The sequence below is a fragment of the Spodoptera frugiperda genome, chromosome 14, assembly GCF_023101765.2.
Source record: "Spodoptera frugiperda isolate SF20-4 chromosome 14, AGI-APGP_CSIRO_Sfru_2.0, whole genome shotgun sequence".
NCBI classification, from domain to species: Eukaryota; Metazoa; Arthropoda; class Insecta; order Lepidoptera; family Noctuidae; genus Spodoptera; species Spodoptera frugiperda.
Window position 1 is genome coordinate 6349034 of NC_064225.1, and position 22290 is coordinate 6371323.

Genomic DNA, 22290 nt, shown 5'->3' on the forward strand with positions numbered 1-22290 from the left:
CGCTGATCCGCAACCTGTATGAGACCGGTTATGGCACGATCACGATAGGGAATACGAGGTCGAGCTGCTTCAAATTCCACAAGGGCGTTCGCCAAGGCTGCGTAATCTCTCCAATCCTCTTCAACATCTACGGGGAATACATCATGCGCAAAACCTTAGAGGATTGGGAAGGTGGCGTTAAAATAAACGGTGTTAAAATATCCAACCTACGGTACGCAGATGACACCACCTTGTTCGCGTCGTCTGAAGCAGAAATGGCGGATCTGCTAAATCGCCTGGAAACCACCAGTTTGGAAATGGGTCTTGACATAAACAAATCAAAGACCAAACTCATGGTGATAGACCGTTTTGCATCCATCCAGCGCACGAACATCCTGCAAGAATACGAGTCCGTGAACCAATTCCAGTACCTGGGCTCCATGATAACGAATAAGGGAAACAGCGAGCCGGAGATAAGAAGACGCATTGGCATGGCCAAATCAGCAATGACAGAACTGAACAAAGTCTGGAGAGACAGAAACATCACAAATCGAACCAAAGTACACCTCGTTCGCACTCTTGTCTTTCCCATTGCCCTCTACGGTGTCGAGACGTGGACAATCAAGGCGGCTGACAGAAAGAGAATCGACGCCTTTGAAATGTGGTGTTGGCGCCGCATGCTGAGAATACCATGGACAGCCCACCGTACAAACGTCTCGATACTGAAACAGCTGAAGCTGGAGAAGACACAGCGTCTGTCTACGACCTGCCTGCGACGCATAATGCAATACTTTGGCCACGTTGCACGCAGGGATGGTAACAATCTAGAGCGTCTGATAGTGACAGGGAAGGTGGAGGGAAAAAGGCCTAGAGGAAGAAGCCCCAATCGGTGGTCAGACCAAATCTCCAAACAGCTTGAGATGCCTATCAGCGCTGCTCTTCACCAAGCAACGGAACGCAACCGATGGAGGCAGCTGGTCGAAGAAATCAAACGGAGTCACGATCCTCAGCAGTGAGGGAATCGACTAGAGAGAGAGAGAGTCTGTCCGTCAGTGAAGCTAGGTACTCGTTCTAAAGTGTAGCTTCGAATGGAGAAGAACTAGCAAGAAACTCCATTCGTTACTCTTTTAATGTGATTCGATTGTGATGATTGTTACAATGATAAATAAAACTTTGATTTAAAATCAAATACTTTACGATACAACTTTATAAATAGTTTTAGATAAGTATTTCCAAATATTAAAAAAAATAGCTACATACAAAATATATCTCCGTTTATACTCGTACCAACAAAAAATTAGCTCTAAATTCGTCGTGGGACGTACGGCACGGGAAAACTAATCAATCATTACATGGCGGCCGCAGAGCGTGAAGTTTCGATTAATTATGATTTATAGACATACCAACACGTCACTACTGCGGTCGTTGTATTAACATGTGTGTGTGTACATACGTCATCGTGGTATATTCTTGGGAAATTACAAGTTGAAATCTAATGACTTTCTTTACAAGTATTACAGCTTTCTGTAATACTATGTTGTACGTTAAAGTAAACTTTACATTGCAATTTACTTTTTATTCTTAACTTGACTTGGTCAAGCGTGGAAGAACCATTCTTCGACACAAATGGACCGGTTCGACCGGAGTGATACCTAGTTTTTTCACAGAAAAGCCGACGTGAAATAACGCTTGCGTTGTCTTTCATTGTGCGAGTGAAGTTACCAGAGGCCCAATTTTACCAACCTTCCCAATCTTCCCAAACCCAATTCCTCAACAAACCTTAAATTCTTTACCCCCAAAAAGCCGGCAACGTAATGTAACGCCTCTGGTGTTCTGGCCTCGGGTATCCATGGACGGCAGCGATTGCTTACTATTAGGTGATCCGTGTTCGTTTTTCTTTTAATAAAAATACAAACGGCATGGACAAAAAAATAATAATTGCCAAAACTGATCTTGCTCTTTCAGAGTTTTACATAGCAACACCATTTTTCACATATTATTTTTATCAATAAAGCTGCGGGTCTATTTTTAGATAAACTCCTGTAACCTAAAAGACAGGGCAGTAATTGGATTTCATAAAAATTGTTGCCATGAACGTGCTCGTAGGAAGAAAAATGTTTAAGGAGGGAAAGAAAAAAATAGACTTGGCTTCCTCCCTCTAAAGTGTGGTAAGGTAAAGACTATGTTGACTCATAATCTATGTGACATTAGGTAGGTATAATGCCGTTGATATTTTGTATCTTGTAGTAGTGATGTGATAATTAATATGGGAATAGTCTCTTTCATTTATTCTGAGAAAGAAGCTAGCTAAACTAGCTAAATAAAGGCCAAGCGTGTTGGATTTGTTTCAAGATTATGAACATTAATTAAATCAAAGTCATCTTTTTTGGAGGGGGACAATCATCCAATGTCTGCTCCCACATTGGGCGAGCCGAGAGGGAGTGTCAGAGTGTTTTACTGACTAAAAAACACCCCGTTCCTACTCCTGCTTATCGAGTCGGAGCTCCGGTAACCCGCTAGGTACTCCGCAGCTCCGGTTCAGACATCAGCCCTGCTGGGTCCCGTCTGCGGTGGTCTGATGGCTCTTTGACTCTCTTATCTTCCCACAGGCCTGTGTTAAAGTAGGCCGGAGTGGTCGGTCAAGCCACTCATCAACGAGGGCAGCTGCAATGACAGCGACCCCAAAATCAACATTATCTTACGCATTTTTAAAGATGTTGTAAGAAACCAGTTTCTATTTTTATAATGTTCTGGTAAAATTCAAACTGTATAAGGAATACCTACTGAATAATATAATGCTGGCGAGCTGCAAAGTTCCTCCCAGCACAATTTTAGTCTCCATACCATCACTGAAAACTTCCTTAATCCTAATACTTTTCCCGATCCAGAAGTCGAATTTAGACGACCCGATCAACGGACCGGTTCAAAAACATCTAAAACCTAACAATTTCAAACAAACTGAAGAATCAAAGCAAACTATATTTGCCAACTGACTACAAATTCAAAGAAACACAAACGGATATAGATGATATATGCAAACATTCCTTCGCGACACATAAAACATATATGACAAATAGCAGAAATATTCATAACATCAGTTAACATACCATGAGCAGACTACAAAATGTTCTCAAGAACTCAGCATGCAAATAAATTAATAAATAAAGGGACATCAAAGTAAGGAACATCAAAAAACACTTTCATGTTTTGTAAAACGTCCAAAAAGTAGCCATAAACATTCACCGCTAATGGTTTCAAATAATACTTTAAATAGCTTAAGTGCCAAACGATTTTTCAAGTCGTAAATTCGTTTTCTAATTCGTTCAGTCAATGATTCGTTTCATTTAGCCCTGTTGATGAAATTTCAGCTTTGTTCTTTTAAAGTTTGAGTGGATATTTGAGTGCGATGTATATTTTTATTTATAATGTTTCAAAGATGTTGACATTAAACGGTATAGTTTATAACACATGGGGTGCCAATTAGAAACTTGTTTTAGTACACACATCGAGCTGCTAATAACCAGTTTATCGTGGTCTCGCTTTATAAGATCTTTCTACACTTTTGACGGTCAGTTTATATTGGTTTTGCATAGCTTGATGTGAGTCTAAACATGCAGTGAGCGGTATTTCATCCTGAGTTGCATGTTTTAATGTAATATATTGTGTTAGCACTTTAAACTATGTTTGAACACTCAGTGCTAAAATATTCATGCATAAACTGTTTGAACCAAAAAAATCGGTGCAAAATATTTGAGCTTGATTCGTTGTGATTGTTATGGAATTAAATATTTTTTAGTAAATTATTACAACCATGATCAAATATTTTTTAATGTTAATGGTTTTATCAATAATGTTCTGTAATTATAGATGGACCATTGTGTATGGATCAACGTTTTTGACATACACGTATTAAAACTCCATTGTAATTGTGCGTAACCCTAGTGTAACAAACAGATCAATTTATCTATCTTGAGTCTCAACCCTTGACAGTAGAGCTTGCAACTACTCACCCAGCGGCTAGAGCCGTCGTACTCGGGCTACGGCATTTTAACTGAACACTGGCCTTTTTGCGTCTTGTTGCCAATGTATTTACTTTTTAAATTACTTTCTTGTTTTTTCTGCAATATTTTATAACGATGCAAATAAACTGTTTTTCTTTCTTTCTTTTCCAGTCTTAACATACATAAATATCTACTGACAAAGATGAATCGATCTATTTCTTTTTAACAATTTATTTATTTTTTATTTTCAAATTAAGTATACCACAAACTGTCCACAATATAAAACAGGAAAGGCGATAAATAAGAAAATGTTTACATTTTATATTGACCAAAGTATCCCAAGAGTTTCCGGAAGTTTATTAATAACAAAATATCTTCAACGAAATGTATAAGAGAAGTTAGTAATTTGTTCTACAATCTCGGATCTCGGGCCTCGGAATTCATTGAACTATTCACAATTTCAAATTATTGAGTTATTTCGTTGTTTTTGTGAGCAATCATGTTGAGTTGAGACAAATTGTAGCACAACAACCAATCTTCAATTAATATTCTTTGTTACATTCGATTACACATCACTTATCTACAGTTTGAGTTTCAAAAGGTACACAAAGCGTTTCACCAGCTGATATGTTATGAATGTTTTATAAAACAAATAAATGTAGGATTTTAGACTCCTTTTTTTTAAGGGGGAAAATCTTCTAATGACTTATCCTGGCTTGGATGAGGCGAGAGGGAGTGTTAGACTCTTACTTACTAATAAAAACGACCCCGTTCCTACTCCTGCCTTTCGAGCCGCAGCCCCGGTAAACCCGCTAGATAGTCGGCAGCTCCGGATCATTCTAGGCTCCTGCGTACCCATTTCCAAATTAACAAAAATTCTAATCAACTCAGCAATCAGATCTTCAGTATTATTATAACTTTCGTGAGACATACTAAATTAATTATCATTTTATCGGCTTACTCACGTAACTGTTTGACCAGGTTCTCGATGAGTAGTAGCGCGACAATCGCCGTGTCGCATGTCGCGGAATACTGCTCATGAATATGAGCCTCTAGTATGACGATGATCTTCAGATTCGGATTGTTTTAATGATTGGCATTTGCGGCATTTCATCAACGACACTTTAGAATAAGTATAAAATTTTATGGAGCATCGTCATTTGCATTATTATTGATAAAACTATTTCCATCTACTTATTACTTTACTAGGCCTGTCCACATCGAGTTCGATCTTCAGCTTCGTCTTCTTAAATGATGCGGAATGTCAATTAATTAGTTCCAACATTTATCTCGGTTTTATAGCAAAAGGAAATCCTGTTCATTCTCCTTGTTTTCTTTTTTGGAGTGATGCCATTATTAAATATGTTTCCTGATCTCGTTTGTTGGTTGTGAATGATCCTTTAATAGTTATTTTGCCTTAAGATATATGATACTAAATGGTATAAAATTTCGACACTGCGTCATCTAATCGTAATACAGAACCTTAAGATAGTTGACTATCTTGTTGTAGTTACACTATAGGTATAGATCCTATTTTAAAGCAATATATCTAAATGACTGTCTCATCAGTCCAGTGATCGCAAATCGGGTTCGATTCTCGGGTCGGGCAAAATAATACTGAGCTTTTTTCGATATTTCGACTTTTTTCAGTAATAGCACTGAGTCTAGAATTGTGCCATGTAATATTATACAATTGGCACTATTATATAGGACTTATATAACAGAAATGTATGTGTACATTGTATGTATAGCGTGCCGTTATGTGCACCTCTGCCTACCTCTTCGGGGATAAAAGGCCTGACTACTGTAAAATAGAATTTCACTTGACATTAAAATTCTCATACAATTTTCTCAAGCAATATAATAAAACAAAAGACAAAACGTCTTGCAACACGTTCAAGCTAATGTTGCCGACCATTTCAGTTTCAATCGTCCAAGTTAGTAGCTGCACATCAAAAAGAAAGACCTCCAAACTGAATTACACCTTGTCTTAAGGAAAGAGGGTGTATTTTCAGTTGCAGTAAGACAGACGATGAAACTTCCAGCGAAGTGCAGGAAGCAACTAAACTTATTTAATTTTGAATATTGACATAGACATTCTTAGTTGCTTTGTTATATTTCTGAGAACAGATGTAGTCTCGTTTTGACTTGCAATTATATTTGCAGACATAAAAACTGTAGAACAGTTTGTTTGTAGATTTTCTTATTTGAGAGTATCGGTACATTAAACATGCATTTTTTTTAATGGTGGTAAATCATCTAATGACTTCTCCCGCCTTGGGCAAGGCAAGAGAGAGTGTCAGACTCTAACTGACTAAAAATCACCACATTCCTACTCCTGTTTTTCGAACCGGAGCCCTGGTAAGCCCGCTAGGTAGTCCGCAGCTCCGGATCAGGCATCAGCCCTACTGGGCCCCATCTGTGGTGGTCTGATGGCTCTTTGAAGCGCGCGCGGAAAGTGATGTGCATGCATGATGAACATGCATTCTTGATTAGATACCCTACTCACAAGAGCAAGCATCATTTAGTTGATGACAGTTACAACCCAACTATAACATTCCATAATTCTCAGAATCACTTCACTGCAAATAATATCAACAATTTTACAACAATTCTCCGTACGACGCTTTGAGCTACAAACCGAGATTTTAATACCAAAATATATATTACTATCTGCTCAACTGTCATAATAAATTAATGTGCGCAGATGTCTGCGACGGCTATTTAAGGGAAACTTAGCACAAGTTCTTAGTTCACAGTAAAAAGTGTACCCAATGCAGTTTTTATGGGGCAACCGTCCTGCCATATGTTCAGGTGGGGAACCTTACCCATAAATTTCTCTGGACAAGAAAACCGCTCAGATTCCGGCCGTTAAAACGTGGTTTTATCTGCAGTGAGAACGGAGCCAAACAGATGAATGTTTACACAGAAATTGTTGTACATTCAGGTGGATGTTTAGTACCGAAAAATGTTTTTATTTTATTTTTTAAACTTTTCAACGTGGTTCTCATGTTGGTTTTTAAAAAGGTTGCTTGAAATGGAAATTGGATATGGTATGGTTGTTTAATCTATAATACACTAATAATGAGATAAATTTTTAGTTTTAATTCTGCTGTGGAAGTAAATTTAAAATAGGATAGGATTTTCCCCGTATCGTGGGTGCATTTACAAACTACAAGTTTACATATAGATGACACCCAGACCCGAAACAACACTTTGTGGATTGTACAAAGGATTGCTCCGTGCGTGAATCGAATCCACTATACGTTGCGCGACAGCGGGTTGCCCAGCCACCACGCCAACCGTGCACTCAATAGTCATTGTTAGTGTAGCATGGATTTCCACAAAGTAACGCCTGATTCTATTCTGTACAGTAACTCTATAATGTTAGTATGAGTTCAAGATATTAGTAAAATTTTATTTAAAGTGTACAGTTTAGTATAAAAGCATCTACAACCTACGTAGGTCCTAACTTAAAACTTGTAATCAATTTTAAGATATAAGTTTTTAAAAATGCATGCTACTATAACCGATACTTAGGAACAGCTTGTATTTTTAGGAATAGTTAAGTTGTTGTATGTCGATATCATTATAATGCCTGAATTTCTAGTAAAATATTTACAGCAAAATATCTACAAATACATATTCGAAAACATATTTCCACCACATCAGTTCCAAGAACTTAATATTCCGAACGCAAAATCAACCAATAAATGACCAATATTTGTTTTTGAGCGTTTTTACATCCAATTTATGGTAGCCAATCACCTGTCCCTACCCGTGTTACATCAAATCCCCCTTATTTCCTTTGGGATTACACCATTGTTTACCATAGCAGCCAATGTTTGTTCCAACCTGACAGACTAACTTCGTCTCACACAAAATTATGGACACGCTGCAGCATATGTGATGAATTTTCAAGGAACTGCGTCAGACTGTGGTCTTAATTAAATTGGTGTGTGTATCAAAGTAATTAATGATAATATAACACTACACAATTTGTAGATTGATGTTTATTTGTTGTGTAAATTGACTTAGATGAAGATAGTGACGTAGGGATTGCTAAATACGAGAGATTGGTTTTGGATAAAGGGAAACTATTTGATTTCTACTATACATACATTAAATATGTCTAATTAAAAAGTATACGTAAGTATTTTGATTAAAAAACAAACACGCGCAAATCTCATATACACACCCATTACAACCCAATCATAAGAACAGCTTGCTTGCCATTTATTCATAGTTTAGTCTATGTTGTTAAACATAGACTTACAGTCAACACATTGGAAAGGGGGAATCGGGCCTCCGTTAACCTTACTCACACAACGCAAGCGTTGTTTCACGTCGGTTTTCTGCGAGGCCGTCGTATCACTCGGGCCGAGCCAGTCCACTCGTGCCGAAGCATGGCTCTCCCATACTTATTCGTATCAACTATGTGAAAAATCATACAGACAATACAACCCTATTCCCAATATTACGTGTGTAGGTACAACAAATAGCATGTTCCAATCACTACATCGTTCTGCAGAAGTAACAATCGATTTCCGACGGAGCCACCGACTCAGATGCGCGTAGTTTGATTCCCTTACGTTGCTTATTTCCGTCACTTTATGAATTCGTTGAAAACGCGGTTATAGCAAACTTGTTTGCAGTGTTTTGAATTTTGCTATTGGTCGTTGCAATTTTACGAATAATGTCAAGATACATACATACATAACCTCACGCCTGTCTCCCATGGCGGTAGGCAGAGACAATGGAACGCCAATTGCCACGATTCTTACTGAAACACTTCTTTCGCTTCATCAATAGTCATCAGTCTTTTCATGCATGCTCATCGGTCAAGATCTCGAACGGTTTTGTCGAAAAATGTTGTTGCAGATTCTAATTTGATCGCTTTGACTGGATCGTTGGTCAAGTGATTACAAGGCGAAATGAAATCTTGGGTGTGATTCTCGTATCAGTGAAAGTATTATGACGTTTTTGTTCCCAATAAGGTACATTATAAAACTAATAATATGATTAAACCCTGGGCAACGTTGATAAAAATCATGACGCTATGATAATAATCATCAAGATATGCACTAGATAAAGTCATGATTGCCATGCATGGTTTGGACCAACCAGTTTTAATGATAAACAAATCTACGAATCATCATCATCATATCAGTCAAAAGACGTCCACTGCTGAACATAGACCTAACCCAATGACTTCCAGATAGGCCGGTTGGAAGCAACCTTTATCCAGCGGCTCCCACAAATAAAATTCTATAGTTGACACCAAACGGTATATAACTTAATTCAAACGTTTTCGTTTCTACCATGCTTTCAGTTACAGTTAGTTAACCATACACATAACCCCCACAACACCACAACAACTACAACTAGCATATTTTTAAATCGTTAACATCATTGTGCGGGGAACGACACCGTATAACATCGTTCGGGAACTGTTCTCGTAAATTGGATACATATCCATTAATTGACTGTCATGTTTTGCTGACGATGAGTGACGTACAATGATGGGCCGCCATTTTTAGTGTTCCACCGAAATATTTTGTCGCGATACATTGACATTGGCTTCGTAGGTACAGCTATTATAATTATGTTGGAAGGTAATGAAGTTTTTTTATAGTGTGAGCCGGTAAAGTAGCACGTGGATTCCCTGATTACGATTACCCCTGATACGCTGATTCCCCAATGGTTGGAAATATTGGGAAGGGGGTGATTGGGCCTTCAATAACCTCACTGACACAACGAAATACAATGCAAGCATTGTTTACTCCGGTTAAGCAGGCCTATTCGTGCCAAAGTATAGTTCTTCCACACTTAAATAGTATGTAAGAATGTTAAGTTACTCAGTGTAGTTTCTGAGAGCCCCAATGGAACAAAAACGTACCCAAGTTTGGTGGTGTAAGTATTCTTATAACTTTTTGTTAGTTATATCACTAGCCTAACCCTATTATTATAAAGCTACTAGCGGACCCGACAGACGTTGTCCTGTCTACACGTTAATTTGAAAATTTTATTCTTTTTTTAATAAGCTAAAACATTCTGGACCTTTTTGATGAAAATTATTATTCAAATGTTATGACAATATCTAACGTCATTAATATTTGACACTGCGATGGTAGCGCCGTCCGTCGGATCTGATGTAAAACATTCCAAAATCAACAACTACTAATAAATTAAAAATTAATTAAAAAAACATTGTCCAGCGGACAAAATTGTGAATCTAAACCATTCTCAGATCCTCTTGAACACACACAAAAAGTTTCATCAAAATCCGTCTAGTCGTTTAAGAGGAGTTCAGTGACATACACACGTACAGAAGAATTATATATATAAAGATTTGTATGAAAACAGAGGCAAAAAATGTCTGGTAGCAGCCATGATCTCCGTTTACTACCAAAAACAAAATCTCATAATACGTTATCCGATCTGTGGATTAATGCGTTATCTGAAACATTATGGGAATAGTTAAAATTAGTCATAAAAATACTAAATGTCACATAATGCGGATGAAATCATGAACAGAAGTTAGTTCTAAATAAAAACACAAGTAGGTATGCAAAAACAAACATAGACGCGGCTATAAGAAATAAGAAATTGAAAACACTTAAAGAATATAAGAAACAGGAAGAGCCAATGTAATGAATCCTGAAGATATTGGATTCTTCCAAGCGGAATGCTATGCTGCAAATACATATAGCTATAGACGTAACTTATTCTGATTGCCGCTTCTATACGTTTTATATCCGTAGTATATTTTGCTAATGTCTTATTGGGCGAATGGTTTGTATGAAGCTTATCATTACTAGAAAGTTCTGGAAAACCGATAGTGGACTCTATCTAATTTTAAAGTAGGTTAAAAATTCAACACACATTTTAGACGGGAATTTAATTGAGACACCTCATCATCTTAACACTTGATGACACTGGTAGTGTCATCGTATGTGTGTGGTGGTTTAAGACGCCCGCTTGACTTTTTCCGAGTTATATGTACCTTCTAAGATTATTTAGATACCACTGACAAACAGTGAAGGAAAACATCGTGAGGAAACCTGGACTTAAAATTTCTAATTATAAGTTTGAAATCGCCAACCTGCATAGAGTGAGCGTGGTGATTACTACGCAAACAGTGGCCGCTTATAGGCTAATGAAGATGTGAAACAGCTAGTATAATAAAAATATACTATGTCCCAGTTTCGAAGGAAGATATTAAATTGATATAACACATAATATTATGGGTAAGGTGTGAAATCGCGTGAAAGAAAGAAATAAAAACTCAACACACCATATCTACTTAATAGCCGCAAATAAAGCAATTAAATAAAATGAAATAGGCGAACAATAAATAATAAATAACAGAAATCATAACACAAAAACAAAGATAAAACCGTTTAAAACAACATTCATTAAGCGGGGAATACTTTAAACAACGAATAAAACTCATTAACAACAATAAAAATAAATTAATAGCAACAAAATTATGGGAAAAACGCTTTCGAGCGATACAGGGACCGCTTATAAGCGTCAACATTAATTGTTGCTAACAAAACAAAAGCATAAACATTGATACAAGCGGTTTGATATGAGTAAATCACGCAACGTTTATTAATTTGAATGTCTTTTATTTATTAGGTGTTTCATGAAATAAGTCGTCACTGCTGGCAATTTTGAATTGGTATTGTATAGACCTTATGTTCACTCACTCAAAAGTAAGTTGAACAACATACAGATGGGACCCAGTAGGGCTGATGCCTGATCCGGAGCTGCAGACTACCTAGCTAGTTCACCGGGGCTCCGACTCGAAAAGCAGGAGAAAGAACTTGGCGGTTTATAGTCAGTAAGAGTCTGACACTCCCTTTCGCCTTGCCCAAGATGGGAGAAGTTATTGGATGATTTTCCTCCCTCAAAAATATAATTGAATCATCGTTATCATAATTATGTCAATAACACGACCACTGCTGAACATGACCCTCAAAGACTGTTCAATCCAATTCCGATCGATTGCTGGCTGAATTTGCAAGAAGCCAGAAGACATTCTGACATTTTAAACGTCAAATCCATACTTCATTGGTGTTCATCTCCACACTAAATCCAATTAAACCATCAGCAACGAACCAAAACACCAAAAAATTCAAAACCTTAACCAATTATTTTCACAAAGATCAAACAAAAACCGTCTCTGTGACTACCAAAACTTGTAACTTCGATAACTCAATATACATAAAAGCTAAACTAGAACGCCTTCTCATCACTCAATCACTGACATCGCCGGAAAAATTGACCTCCCCAAGGTTACGGGTCACAAATTTCGACCTTGAACTCGGAAATTCTAATCCAATTTTACGTTGGATAATAAACATGAATATTTTACCACCGTTTCTTTTATATTTAGACGCTTTAACTTAGTCTAACCATTAATTATTGTAGTCGTTCGTTTTTAACCGACTTCCCAAAAAGGAGGAGGTTCACAATTCGATTCGTGCTTTTATTGTAAATTAGTTTTTGTAGAGTTTTGTTTTTAAATTGTAAGTATATAAGGTTTGTTTTTCCTTGTAACGAGGGGTTCAACGGTGTAGAATTGACTTTGAACCTTATTTTTCAGTCCCAAGTATCTAATCTTTCTTTATATATATAATTCTTCTGTAAGTGTGTATGTCACTGAACTTCTCTTAAACGACTGAACCGATTTCGATGAAATTTTTTGTGTGTGTTCAAGGGAATCTGAGAATGGTTTAGATTCACAATTTTGTCCGCTGGACAAGGTTTTTTTAATTAATTTTTAATTTATTAGTAGTTGTTGATTTTGGAATGTTTTACATTGGATCTGACAGACGGCGCTACCATCGCAGTGTCAAATATTAATGACGTTAGATATTGTCATAACATTTGAATAATAATTTTCACCAAAGAGGTCCAGAATGTTTTAGCTTATTAAAAAAAAGATTAAAATTTTCAAATTAAAGACGTGTAGACAGGACAACGTTTGTCGGGTCCGCTAGTTATCTCTATAAGAAGCAAGTCTATTGACTTATGTATTGATTTATTATACTGGGTGCAACCATGCTTAGTTTACGAATCTAGATGTCTAAGATATCAAGCAATGGAAATTAACTTACCTATAACAATGAAATAGTAAGTAATAGATTGCAATCTGTATCCTATAAAGGCAAAACAGTACATATGTATGTAAAAACTCTCTTTTTGGCGCAAAATCCGAGGAACATACTGAAACACTAAAAAAGCACATCACAATTTTGAAAAAACTTTCCCATCCTAGCAATCTTGTGCAAATAAAACAAACAAGAAAGCACCATAAACCTCGTTCTCCACATTTCGCATTGAACATAAACGTTTTGGTAAAAGAGGAAAATAATGTTGCCTCTATGTAGGTCAAGTGCGATGTCACGCTTAAGTCCGCTTTGAGTTCTGGAAAAAGAATAAAAAATACAGTAATTGCGAAGGTATGTGTCTAAATAGAGAGAAAGGAACACACGTACAGTCTGTTCAATTATTTGATGAGAACGAAAATAATGATTGATTTATTACAGAGATAGTATTGACCCGACCAATAGTTACGAAACATATGCCATAGTTTCATCATCATCATCATATCAGCCATAAGACGTCTACTGCTGAACATAAGCCTCCCCCAATGACTTCCAGATAGGCCGGTTAGAAACGTCCTGCATCTAGCGGCTCCCTATGATCTTAATCAGATCGTCTGTCCACTTTGTGGGTGGTCGTCCTACGCTGCGATTGTTGGTAACTCCACTCGAAAACCTTTCTACCCCAGCGACTGCAATTATCCAATTATTTCTCCTGCATTGGTTGAAGCTAGTGTCTCTTACTGACTAAATACCACCCCGTTTCTATATTCGCTCATCCGCAGCTCCGGAATGTAATACTAGCTACTTTCTGTACTGAAGTCTACATACAACTCTATTTGCATGAAGTGCTAACTGGCTGTGTTTAGATAAATCTTTAATTTGGCTTTATTTGTTAAATGTCGCGGCAAATTATATGAGACTGGACGTTAGAAGTAATTGTTTTGTTTCTTTTCTTTTTAAACGTTGCTCCACACTAGAATTTTCTCCTGTGTCGAGGGTGCGTGTTTACTGAAAATCTTCGTTATGTGAGACTAAGTATCGTGTACATATTTTTTATTTATGCAATACTTTATTGATCTTTTAAAATATTTACAGATACACTAAGTACTAGAAGTCGTAAAAATGGTACAGCATCATTAAAATCCATTGTTGCTTCAAAATAATAATCATTAATTAATTATTCAAATGTCGAACTGATTGGCTATTCATAAAATGTCCCTTAATTCTGTTTAACCCAAAATATTTTGACATTTGACCGACAATCGTCTCATCAGAGACCCTTGTTTCGAAGTTCAACTTAATTGTACTATAGGAACTGATTTATGAATTCACAACTTTATGGTAGAATTTGGCAGGCTGATGTCGCTATTGTATGTTGTGTAATTTTGCAGGCCAAAAATAGTATTAGTCATTCTCATACAAGATTTTCGTACATTTTTTTATGGAATGCGTTTACGAGCGTAAACGAGCAGACGTATCACCTGATAGTAAGCAATCACTGCCGCCCATGGACATTTGAAACACCAGAAGCGTTACAAGTGCGTTGCCGGTCTTTTGGGGGTTAGGAATTTAAGGTTGTTGGCGCACGGGGATCGACACAAAAATTCAATTCGACATACTTTCTTGACATCATCTTGACCCAATAAAGGTACATTTCCTTACCTTAAAACATCCATTACCATCCACAATAAACTTATATATTTTTACAATAATATTTCAATCTCCAAGTACTTCGAGATATTATGGACAGCGGGCATCCCCTGGAGGGTAACTGATGAATACTGTAATCAGTAGGTACCTACCACCAGGGAATACCTGTATAAATGCTATTGAATAATTCATTTTAACATCGGCCTATTTGTTTTATATTTTAATCTTTGTTTTTTTTTTTGGATATTGGTTGGCTATTAGTTTGATTTGAGATTTATAATGATTAGGCATGATGTGACTAGTTTGTTAAGTAGGTGGTTGGACGAATGCCTAACAAAAGGGCCTTTTTTTTCAAAACAGTGTATTTCAGTTTTTTAAAAGAATTTGCAACGCTTTGGAGACACCTTCTAATAGCATAAGATTAATAATGTATCACTCACACAGCTCACTCAGCACAGTGAAGCACACTCATTAACAGCCTATAATTGGCCACTACTGGCCAAAGGTCTCTTCTCACACATAGAAGAAGTGAGCATTAATCACCACGATACATACCGTTGGTAGGTTTCGAAAATCGGGACCTCTTGCTCAATAGTCGTGCATCTAAGTATTCAACCAACGAGGCAGTCGTAAGTACGTAGCAAATAAAAATATATCTAATATGTCACATTATGTAATACAATTCCGTCTAATTTAAGTAATTGGACCTCTTCAAAAGGGAAAATATTAGGTATATCAAAGGCAAAGCCCCTTTATCACCGACTTCCATAACTTCCCATTTAATGTGGCGAGGTTATCAAATAATATTAGTTTGATTACTATTTCATTACTACGGGCCATTGTGATTATTTGCTCGACCTAATAGGTCACGAAGTTAGGATTTAAGGGCACTTCAGGATTGGTCCAAGTGAGAAGAGTTATGTGATTGGATTTATTTCTTACTAAGAGCTGGAATGTCTGGATCGATCTAAGTTTCTGACAAAAAAATAATAGACATTATGTAAAAACACGATCTTAATCAAAGATTTTGGAGGAAAATCGGTTATTAATTTTGTTTGCATATTAATGACTGATTAGAGCAAATTCGTGTTCGACTAGAGCGTGGTTACTAGCAAGCTCTGCGTAGGATAGGATATCCACCTAAAAGTATTAGAGACCTGATAAATTCATCGCACCTGTGACTCCTCTGGCGTTGCGGGTGTTTAAGGACGACGCTGATCGCTTACCATCAGGTAATCCGTCTGTTTGTTTGCCCCCTATGTAAAAAAAGGTCACAAGGATTTTAATCGGCTGATCTGGAAGTCACTGGGCATATAGCTAGCAGTATACATTCTGTTAACTGTGGTTGCTATGTTGATACCAAAAAAGATATATCTAGCTTAAGGCTCAAAACCCTTTAATTTTCTTCCCTACAAAGTCGCATCTCTCTCATCCCTTACACACCAAAGCTAACAAATCACTAGAACTGCTATTGTATCCCTTAATCTAATTGAGTAAGAGTACCGCGCTCAACTACGCACAGGTAGCGGATGATTAAGACCCTTCTAGTCTAAGTATACCATTGAAGTCCCTGATTTTATAGCTGGCCATTTACTATCAGTACTTGAAGGTGTTTTAAACTTTATTCGTTTTGTGTTAAAGTCGAAATTGGAGTGGGCATTATTGATAGTTTAGTGTAGGTTGATTTGCTGGTGTCCTGTTTTTATGGTTAGAGTAATTGTATAGGTTTTGTGGGATTGTTGTTTAGATTGCCTCGTTAGTGGAGTGGTCGATAGCACTAATGTCTAGCAAGAGTTCTAAACTTCATAATATTTAGAAGAAAATTTAGAAATAAATTCCTATCTAACTGTTTGACCTTTTTTTAAAGGGTGAAATCATTCAATGACTTCTCCCGCCTTGGACTAGGTTAGAGGGAGTGTCGGAATCTTACTGACTAAAAACCACCCCGTTCCTCCTCCTGTTTTTCTAGCCGGGGTCCCGGTAAACCCGCTAGGTAGTCCGCAGCTCCGGATCAGGTATTAGCCCTACTGACGGTAGGGGGGGGGGCAGTAGGGCTGATGCCTGATCCGGAGCTGATGGGGATCTGTGGTAGTCTGATGGTCTTCGTCGTTGTAAATCGATACACAAACAACAAAATAATGTGTATCCCTATAAGTGTATAATACAATTTTCTATCCAATACCAACATAAATGATAAACAATAAAATCCCCGAACAATAATAATCATTTTAACAAAAACTTCCACGTAATTGTAGACGAGGCACCGACGCGTCAGATTTAGCTGGCAAACAGAACAAAACTCGAAACAAATTGAATACTTCTACAAAGTCTGGCTTGAAAATAAACTTAATACAAAATAATCTAACTATCTATCCGTTTGTAGTGAGTTCACGAACTGAATCCGTAACAATCTGGACGAAACAATAGCTATGGATCTATAGATAGGTAGCTACGTTGGTACCTAGATTTCTATTCTCTCAAACTGTGCGGAAATGCTATTCATTTACGTGCAGTTTTTAGGGATCCTTTGCGGTGTAACAAATACGATATTTGTTGCAGTAAATTTGTGTCAATTTATAATAACATCAACAGCTTAATATGCATTGCACACAGAATTACCATTTCACCGCACACTTGTAAAATACGTATAAAATCCATGCAAAACCTAATTATTATTATCAAATCTTTACATAAACTGTGTCCTACTTAACATGTGTTTTTTTGCGTGTGAAAAAATTTTTTCTTTCTTTTATTGGAGTTTTCTGATGAGGCATAGTAAAAAACCACAGTAAGAATCCATAGATCATCGGTAGGAACACAGTGATTTTAGATTTACGTTACTGAGATAGATATATTTGACTAGCAGTGGTTTATTTAACATTTTTTTTACGAAAACAAAACGAAATTAGAATACCAGTCAGTACGCAACTTACATTATACATATACCTATTTTCTATTTTCAAAAAGCATATCAAAGAGCGAGGATTCTACCTACTCTATTCAAATTTTATAAATGGCAACTTTGATTTTGAATGTTGGCAACATTCCAGCCTGCTCTTTTCCTTTTTCCGGTATCGCGTCCAGATAAAAGTTGAAAGGTACCGCGTTTGCAATTTACTCTTGACGTTCATTTAAAAATGGAATTGACGTTAATGACAATGTGTGATTGACGTTTTGGACCACAGAGTATAATAATGTAACTTATAAATTATAGGCTGTCAGCTGGGACACAAAATAAAGTCACACCAACAGCCTATAAGTAACTGCTGCTGACTAAAGCCTTTTCTCGCACGGAAAAGGTTTGAGCATTAATCACCACGTTTGCTCAATGCGATACATATATTGTATTGCTAAAAGCGTGTTAGTTTATACTTGATTTAGTTCAGAGAAGGTAGGGTAACGTCCTCAATTTTATTTTACTAGAGTTGTAGGCAAGATTAGCATTTAAAACCTAATAAAAATTCACACAATCGAATATTTCTTTCTGTGACAGTTTCAACTTGTCTCAAATAATTCAATCTGTCTTATATAAACATAAACACATACATACAGAACCCCCATAACCGACCACAGAACGCACACTCAACATTTTTCCAACAATTTAGGGAAACAATTCCCATTTCGTATTTAAATTTACGTAACGACGCGTCCGTAACAGTTGTACGGAATTTCGTACGAAACGTTACAACTTTTCAGTTAATTGGTCAGTTTTTACAATCATTACATTGTATTGTATATACCGTACATTTTTCGTACAATACAGACGAAGGTATTCCTCTCAGGAGGTGATAATAGCTCAGGGTTAATTTTGTAGGAAATTAGTTGTATTATCACCTCCCGAGAGGAATACGTCGAATCACAAGTCACCATGTATACCTAAAAGCATTGTCGAAATAGATACTAGATACACATTTTTGTAATGACTAAACAATCGTCAAGTATGGGAGAGCCATGCTTCGGCACGAATGCACCGGCTCGACCGGAGTGATAGCACGGCCTCACAGAAAACCGACGTGAAACAACGCTTGCGTTGTCTTTCGTTGTGTGGGTGAAGTTACCAGAAGCCCAATTACCCCTCTTCCCAATCTTCTTAATCCCCGATTCCCCAACAACCCTTAAATTCCTAACCCAAAAATGCCGAAAACGCACTAGTAATTTCTCTAGTGTTTCGGGTGACCATAGGTGGCGGCGATTGCTTACCATCAGGTGATCCGATTGCTCGTTTACCGGCTTATACCATAAAACCCATCTTGCGTTTAGGAGACCTATACTCTAGCAACGAATTGTTGAAGCCAAATTCAATACCATTTAGTACATACATTTATTACCCACGCAATACGTATGCAATGGACGCTAGTAATGCAACTCAAGAGTACGAAATCTCACAATATTAATGTCGATCAATCGGAATTGGATTCAAGAGTAAGCTCCCTGGAACGTGTAGGTATTTACCTAAAAGTTTGTTATCTGTTATTATAGTTACAAATTCGGTAACAAAAGCAAAGATTGTAATAACAATCCTAGCCTACCTACATCACGAAATTTCTAGTTATCTAGGCACAAAATCTATACAAAACTTAGCTAACCTAATATCCTGAACTCATTAATCAGACACGTTTACAAAGTAGGTACACAAAGCTATACATAACCAGTTTATCTTGGTCTTTCTATGTATGACCTTTCCACGTATATAACGGTCAGTTTATACTGGAATTGTACAGCTTGATGTGTTAACTTTTGTACTAAGAAATAGACAGAAGTTCAGCAAAACTCAATCAGTCGTAATCTTTTAGAAGTACTGTACCTACGTAGAACAGTGTTTGTTACGAAATGAATGGAGATGTGCACTGAGGTAATACAGTTAGGCGAACAAGTTTTGGCCATCAATAGTTAGCGGGAGTGTGGTATTATTAGGGGAAGGTGCGAATTTGGGGTAAAGCTTGTTGTAGGTAGGTAAGTAGAAGTCAAGTTTAGTCTCTTTGCAATATTTATGATCTTATAACAAAATAGTTCATCATAATCATATTATTATCTATACTTATTAGCAATCTATTGTAAGAATATGCTTAATTAATAGGGATGATGACGGGGTATGAAAATTAAAAATCTATTTAGTCCGTCAGTTAGGTAATGAAAAAATTAAGACACTTATTTTTTATTTTGTTACATAATAATATAACAATACTTAGATAAAACGCACCAAAGTTTAGGAGTGAGAGCTAATACGTCATTTTTACTTAGAAAACGTACCTAGAAGTGACGTCACGTGGTATTTAAAATCGATATATGTTCGAAATTATTTGTTTCCGTAAGAAAATAAAAAATACGTGTCTAATATTTTAAAATAATCTACAAGACAAACATTAAAATAAAAATTAGTCATCTATTATACGGAATACTTCGCGTGAATAAAACCAGGATTTAGAGATACAAAGTAATTTATTTATTTGCCAATCACATGGACACTTCTCTCAACAATAATTTCAATTCAACACTTTCATAAACTTAATCAACAATTTAAGCAAACAAAATTCGGTTCTCATTATAAAAGTAAAAAAAAAATTAACATAACTATCAACAACACAATTTCTAAGTCTCTGTCAAGTTTCCAGCTGATTTCGGTACCCATTCCATAAGAGAGTGCGGCTCATATTTAAAAAATAACTTAAAAGGAACGCCATTCACTTTATACTTAGGATCTAGTCGTGTCAAGTCTTTCTTCTCAGTATTCATTTTGTATTGGACCATGTGGCAGTATTGGTCCCAATGCAAGCCGTTCTCCATCGTCGCCCAATCCTCGATTTCATTCAAAACCTCAGTTTTGTCCGCTTCAAATATTTCTTTCTTACTTGATTGTAATATCTCCGGCATCTTTGGCCCCGGATTTATAGCACGTACTAATACCATCAGTTGCTTGTAAGTTTGCAAATTATCAGCCACAACGATCTTTTTCGGATAATTGAATTCGACAAAGATTTTCATCAGTTCAAATGCTACTTCTTGTAAAGAGGGGTATAATGATCTTAGTATAATAAAGTTAGTGGCTTCTTCCTTCATAATTAGTAAGTAGCTTGCTTTGTTATATGTAGAAGTTGGTAAACGTGGATTAACTTTGACTATGTTCATTCGCCAAACTCCTCTTCTCTGTTCATCGGCAGACTTGGCACAAGAAGAACACGAGTCGATTACTGCATTCACACAAAACATTAATACAGAGTGCGTGTTCGACATAGCTTTATAAGTAGTGTCAGCGTCGCCGTGGGAACTTTGTATGTGTGCACTCAATATAGTATCAAATGCATCTTCCACAGTAAGAATCTCCATTATCATATTGGGGCTTACCTTCTTATACAGCCTCAATTTACCATCCTTTAACCCCGCTACCAAATTTTCGTTGCTCTGCGGATTCAGAATCAATTCTTTGATTCTCGTTTTAATTTGCTCTGCCGTACAAACATAATCATTATGAAGCCACTCCTTATTCTCTGCTATGATTTGCAAGTATTTTCTTTTAGATTCTTGGTATTCGATGCTATTTTTATCTATCATGGAATCCATTTTGTTGTCACTGCACGAAGTAAAATAATAATTACGTAACACGTTCGTATTCAACGCGCGCCCGCGTGGTACTAAACGGAGGGAGCGCGGGGCGCGCCGAACGAAACTCGTTGCAGTCGTCGCGCGTGCGTGAAAGAGATAGCACGATAGTTTTATGAGACGGGTAGAGTGGAAGGGACGCAAACGCTACGCGATCGCATTATCAGCTGCTATGTTTATATTGTATCGAGTACGAAGCAAAATCAATGCTTTATTTCGATAATCGATTACTGATTTTTATTGTACTTTTCTTATTATTATAAAATAATGGGTAATAGTAATGTACCTATTTTAGAAACAAATTGATTTACAAACAAGTTGATTTGATAAATGGTGCTTACCTCACTCGGAAAATAATGCGAGATCTTATGATATGTTAGTTACGGTCAGTGGGTCATCTTAAGGGACCATTAAATTAATGTAAATTTATGCATTAATAAGTTACGACTGGATATAATTAATGTTAACATTGTAATTATTGTAAACATTGAAATAAAAGTTAATGTTGCGCCTACAAAAAATGTAATAGCAATGTTGTGACGCAACCAATGTTGGGTTTTCGTAATTTCTTCAGGCGTTATGTAATTTATTTTAAATTGTTTAAAAACGAAAATGGTTTAGTTAATTACCAACTATTTAAGGATCTAATATTCGGTTATCTGTTATGTGAGCCTAAAAAAATTGTATTGCTTTTAAAAAGCTTTCATTAATTACTTATCTCCTGTTAACTATTCCTAACTCCGGAACGAACTTAGTTTTATAGGCAGTTAACGAACAGCTCAAAACAAATAAACATCACTACACAGTATAAAACAAAGTCGCTCTGTCCCTATGTCCCTTTGTATGCTTAAATCTTTAAAACTGCGCAACGGATTTTGATACAGTTTTGTTTATAGTGTGATTCAAGAGGAAGGTTTATATGCATAATAATAAATGCATAATAT

The 22290-nt window shown here is 36.6% G+C and overlaps 1 protein-coding gene across 1 annotated transcript; it reads right to left on the bottom strand.

Moving 5' to 3' along the window:
• Positions 1–20180: 20180 nt before the first annotated feature.
• LOC126911398 (uncharacterized) lies at positions 20181–21431 on the bottom strand. The gene has a single exon (XM_050698444.1). The coding sequence runs from the start codon at positions 21305–21307 to the stop codon at positions 20339–20341; it is 969 nt and encodes a 322-aa protein (XP_050554401.1). The 5' UTR covers positions 21308–21431; the 3' UTR covers positions 20181–20338.
• Positions 21432–22290: the final 859 nt, after the last annotated feature.

Bases quoted from the DNA above. Each gene is read 5' to 3' on its own strand.
- LOC126911398 (XM_050698444.1), bottom strand. From the start codon at position 21,307: ATGGATTCCATGATAGATAAAAATAGCATCGAATACCAAGAATCTAAA.